The following is a 5,502-nucleotide window of genomic DNA, read 5'->3' as shown; positions in this document are numbered from 1 at the left end:
AATTTACATTCAAAAATCAAAAAATCATAAAAAATCCCAAAAAAATTATTCACTTTTTTTAGTAAGGAAGGATTTTTAAGTGGAGGATGGGAGAAGAAAAAGATGAGAGAAGAAGGAAATGGAAAAAAAGTGGATGGCGCTAGAGATTATTTTTTTCAGCAAGAATGATAGGATGAGGGGTTTTCTTTGGAAGAAGAAGAGGTTGTAAATGATTGGAAGTCTCGACCCAAATGCCTGCCTCCTATGTTAATTGAACTTGCCGATTTCGTTGCCTCACCGGTGTTAGATACGGATACCAGTGCTTGATACGCGTTCATTACGCGGAACCGGTCATGAGTACAATTGATAGAATAACTTAAAATTTACCTCCTTTGTTAGGGTTTGCAAGACTTTTAAACCCTAGATTTGAAAGTGTGAGATGTGCTTTTTCTCTTATAAAGCAAAAAAGACTTACCAACAAATCCTTAAACTTCACCGTTCTCATTAAAGCTCCAACGTGAGCATGAACTTTTGTTGAATAGTAGATAAGAGTGAGGTAGATGATGTGAAATAATTTTTTTAAAATATGAAATACTCGTACAACTTTTTCGTTTTCTTAGAGAAGACAAAGGGATTTAACTTTTTTAATTTGTTTACAGTCTTCACGTGGCTTGTACATATACTTCTAACTTCTTTTTTTTCTTTTTGTCGTTTTGATTCTTTCACTTTTAACTAAAACCTTCTGGCTTGTAGATTACTCTACTGCAAAAGATACTAGCCTACTCCTACTATCCTGTGGAGTACAATTTATCACCACTTCGACTATCTTTTACTTTACTTTTCACTCTTCGTATTTTCAGTTTAATACTTTAACACTTGATTTTTTTTTTTTGTATTTTTAGGTAATTTCAATTTTTGAGGAATTTTTTTTATTTTCTCACATTTCCATACCGGTATCCAGTATTAGGACGTTGTCGCTGTATCCAATACTAGGAAGGTGTCCCCATATGCTTTAGATTTAAAAATGATGTACCGAATCCTAGGATCCGCCCCTGTATTTGATACGCATACCCGAGTCCAAGTGACATAGCCTACCTCCAACACATGTTTCATAGGGACTTTAGCAAATATAATCCCATTCCCAAATCCCGTTTTAAGGAGACAAGCTTTACCCGATTAGTAAGAAAACTTTTTCTTTTAAAAACAATGCCAAAGTCGTAATCCCAACATCATGGAGTCAACTGAGTAAGAAACCTCTATATGAGTTTTTATCACATATTCGAGGACAACAAATCTGATATGTCCTAAATTTCTTTAAATAATCCTTAAAGTAGTCGTGAGAACAAGCGACATACATACGCTTTAGATCTTCGTAGTGTGTATTGTTTGTAATGGAGGGAAAGTCGAAGATATGGGTGTCTTAGACACATGGTTTTTTTGTTGACTTTTGGTTTTTAATTGATCAATAAACCAAAAAAGTGTGGCTGGTAAATGACTTTTAAGCCAAAACTTAAAAAGCTATTATTAGTAATTTTTGTTTGACTTTTGACTTTTTGACCTACTTTTTTCTTTTTAATAAATAATCAACTACTAATAATTAACTATTATTTTTTTTTTACCAAATATCTTCATAACACTTTTCCTAATAAAAAAGCAACAACGAATAACTTACATTTATTTTTATTACCAAATATCTTCATAACAACTGACTTAAGCATATGGCTTAACATTTGACAAGAAAGTCATAGCTACCACATGGACAAACAAGCGTAGAATGGAGGAAGAATATCATTATGCTTGCTCCCTCAATCCCTTTGAGTTTAGACAAGAGGATTGGGTATGTTATTTATTTTTAGGGGAAGAATATGACGAAAAACAAGTAAATGGGAGAAGTATATCGATGAGATTGAGAGATTGTGTGAATGAGATTAAAAGAGAAAATGTGGGAGTAAAACCACAAATGGAATAGCTGTAAAGGTTAAAGGATAGACCAAAATGGAAAGTTTGTAAAGTTCAAAAGGACGGAGGGAGTATATATGTTGCGTACATTATGTTATCCATAAAAAGCTTATAGCAACAATGTAAGATAGTCTGATATTGTGACACTCTTAGTGACAAAATTGCAGCAGCCATATGTGGTTTACCTTTTTCCAATAAGGTTCCATCTCTTTTTAATGTGTTATATTTATCTCATTAGTACCAAGCAGCGTCGCTTAGTTCTTTATATGGGTCGCTTGGAGGGAGTATATATTTTTGCTTTCTAATTTATTTGCAACATCATAATGAAGGCCTTATACAGTATTAAAGAATATAAGATAGATTGGAACTTTTGAAGTGATGTTATTTGTGAAAGATTAGCTTGCTTATTCAGCGAGGCAGTATGATTTTTGCACTATGGAATACCTGTGGTATTGCCATGTTTCCTCAGTGTTGAACCTAAAGGAAAAAATTATCACTGACATGATATGATCTCTTTTCAACATCAGGACCTTCTAAATATGTTCCTTGACGGAGATAGATTGCTGATATACTCGTGCTTGCAGCTCAATTGGAATAATCATATAATGTTCAGTTGATAATAGTGTATGCTAATGGAACAATGTGTCTCTGGAATATTCAACGAGAAGGTGTTGGGTCCTTTTATAGGTGAAGCTTTCTGAAAATCACCCTGGGACCAACCTAATTATCAACCTTGTTGAAGTTTTCCTCCCATTGTTACCCTCTTACAATATGTCTCTGATGTAGGCCTTTTCTATTTTGCTCTCTAAGTTCATGCCTCCTTGGTGAATTCAAGACACGTAAGAAAATTAACATACTACTATCATATTTGAAAGGTATGACATGGTGGCAAGAAAAAATCCATACTAATTGCTGTATGCAAACTGAAAGTTCATCTGGTGTAAAAGGTCCTAGGCATACCTTTTATTTTACATATTACCAATAGTAAGGTTGAATGATTACCTTTTAGTTGCTAACTGTGTGAGTAAGTTGTTTTACTTCAGAAACTCAAATTAATTTAAAGTTGCAAATTATCTTTGTTGTCATGGAGCTTTAGGCTTTTGAGAATGATATCTTTCATCAATGAATCGTTTTGACAGACCAAGCAACTCTGAGCGGACTATAATTCGTCGTGCGCACACGGAGATCCTTGAATCATTTCAATCTTCAAAAATTACGCCACAACGTATATCACCTGCAATGAGTTCTTTACGAGGCTACTATGGACTTGGTGAACAGAAAAATGTTTCTGAAGGTTTTGAAATGGTGCTTTACAACAGAAGAACTACCAGTTACAGCGAAGAAGGATATTCTACACCTTCACTGATAAATGCATCTCTTAGTCAACACCGGAGGTCCAGAAGTGTTGCTAATGGCGTTAAGATACAAGATGGTGAACTGGATAATGATGTGGATGGTGCTGCTAAGTGGATTCATAACCTAAACAAGAGACGTCAGAAATCAGAATCTGATTTCTCTCGCACTCTGGAAAAAGTTTTGAAGGAAGAGAATGGGAGTGGTAGTTGGTTTTCTGCAATCACAGGAAAAGGTTTAGCTTTGAGAACTAAAGCATCAAGTAAAACCAATTCGGCTTCTGAAGTTGAAGCTGGTGGAACTTACGGGTTTCCTTTCAGTTTGAGAGATTCTACCCCAGCTGAAAATACATGTGGAGTAAGGAAGTCCTCTAGCACATCAAGTTTGCTGGATCAAGAAGGCAATAATAACACTTCATCAATATGGTCAGCAGCAAAATGGTCGTTGACGCCAGATCTGCAAGCTGCTCTTGCAAAGCCTATTTTTGAGGGCTTACCAAAGCCAATTACTGGTCGAAAATCTAAAGCGGCTTTAGACTAGATGCTGAGCCAATATTGTATGCAAGGGTTTCTACTTCTTGTTCCAAATGGAAAAGACTATATAGAAATATTCATCTACAAGAAGAATGAAAGAAATTGAAGCCTATCATGTGTTTTGCCCTGGGTGCCGGGTGGTGGTCGCGCAAGCTGCAAGCCAAGTGCATGAAATGTTTATATAATGAAACCTTGAAGGATACCTTATGACACAATTAAGTATTTTTTTGATGGAAGTTCTTATTGAAATGCAGTTCACAGAAATTTGTATATTAAAGTCTCGGATTTCACTTTGATTAGAAATATACTTGATTATTAGTTAACATGAAATTTTTTTTGTTTATTTCATTGTATTATTTGTTTACATCAGGAAAATTTTGAACTTTAGATCAAGTAGAAGCAGATTATATGTGAAAGATGATTTACACTGATTAATTCATTTAATTCCTCATCTCATGGTTGTCGACTCACGATGTATGAGTTTAATACAAATAGTCAACATCCCTTGTTGAATTGTAAGTACTTATAGTTTAAGAAATAATTTTCAAACTCTAATATCATTAAGATCGAAGATATGAAGTATCTTTATGAACTAATGACAATTTCAATGAAAAATAACGTTTGAAGGAAATAAACAATGCAAAAATGACCCAAGTATTAACAAGTTTTACCAAATGTAGGCTATGTCCTCGGAGGTGTGTAGTATCTTTGTTTATTCTACAATAAAGGAGTTTCAACAACTCTTACACTAAAGGATTACAATTGAGAGCAAGAGATTGTAATGTGTTTGGGCTAGGGGTTTTTGTTTGATGATTACCAATGAGCATGTTAGCTGCATTTTATTTATATTTTATCCCCATTATTTGGCTTTATTGTATTGGGATTTTGCATAACTATGCTTACTTCATTTGAGATTTTATGCTTGGATGGGTGTTTTGGTGTTTTTGTGCATTTTAGGTAATATTCAACAAAATTGATCACAAACCAAGTACATTTGGCGCATACAATACTCACTTAACTCCAAAAGCTCAAGTAATCAAAGCCTTGATGACCCAAGTTAAGCAAACAAGGCCAAAAGGAGCTAAATTAGACCTTGCTAAGCCCACTTGGCCAAAACTGGGTCGAGCCAAGCTTGCTCGAACATAAAAAAGACTTGTATTAGAGATAGAAGCTGAGCAGGATCATCCTGAAGGCCGCTCGACGCGGTTGAGCGAAGTTAGCTCGGGTCGAGTGAAAGTACTATTCACTTTTAGTAGCTTTAGAATGTTGACAGAAGCATTTTGGTGACTGCTCTGTTTTTAAAGATTTTGACCTGTGTACCTGATGCTCGCTCAATAGGGTCGAGCGAAGTTAGCAGGATCATCCTGATGCTCGGGTCGAGTGATTTGGGCGGTCAGAAATAATTGCGCTTTTAAAAGCTGCTGATTGGCTGCCCTACCCATTTCTTATGCCTCTCATACTCTACTGCTCCACCACCCCTATTTGCCACCCATCTATAGCCTATCTATCTCACACATAGGGTGGTGGAGAAATCATGAAGCCACCACCAACCACTTGTCCTCCCTCCTATAAATAGAGAAGAAGAAGGCTCGAGCAAATCATCCGTTTCTTCTACAACTCATGTTCTGAATTTTAAGCTTTCATTAGTTAGTTTTAATCTTTCTTTATGTATTTTCCT

At 35.4% G+C, this 5,502-nt stretch overlaps 1 protein-coding gene across 1 annotated transcript in view; it reads left to right on the top strand.

The window, feature by feature from the left end:
• Positions 1-4,242, top strand: part of LOC130805042 (uncharacterized) — a 6,917-nt gene extending 2,675 nt beyond the window's left edge. Inside the window, exon 3 of the mRNA XM_057669642.1 lies at positions 3,078-4,242. Within this exon, the coding sequence (XP_057525625.1) occupies positions 3,078-3,831 (754 nt within the window). The 3' untranslated portion in view covers positions 3,832-4,242. The remainder of the gene's footprint in view (positions 1-3,077) is intronic.
• The last annotated feature ends 1,260 nt before the right edge of the window (positions 4,243-5,502 follow it).

This window comes from Amaranthus tricolor, chromosome 2, assembly GCF_026212465.1.
Source record: "Amaranthus tricolor cultivar Red isolate AtriRed21 chromosome 2, ASM2621246v1, whole genome shotgun sequence".
Classification (NCBI taxonomy): Eukaryota; Viridiplantae; Streptophyta; class Magnoliopsida; order Caryophyllales; family Amaranthaceae; genus Amaranthus; species Amaranthus tricolor.
This window is presented reverse-complemented; position numbering and strand designations above follow the sequence as displayed.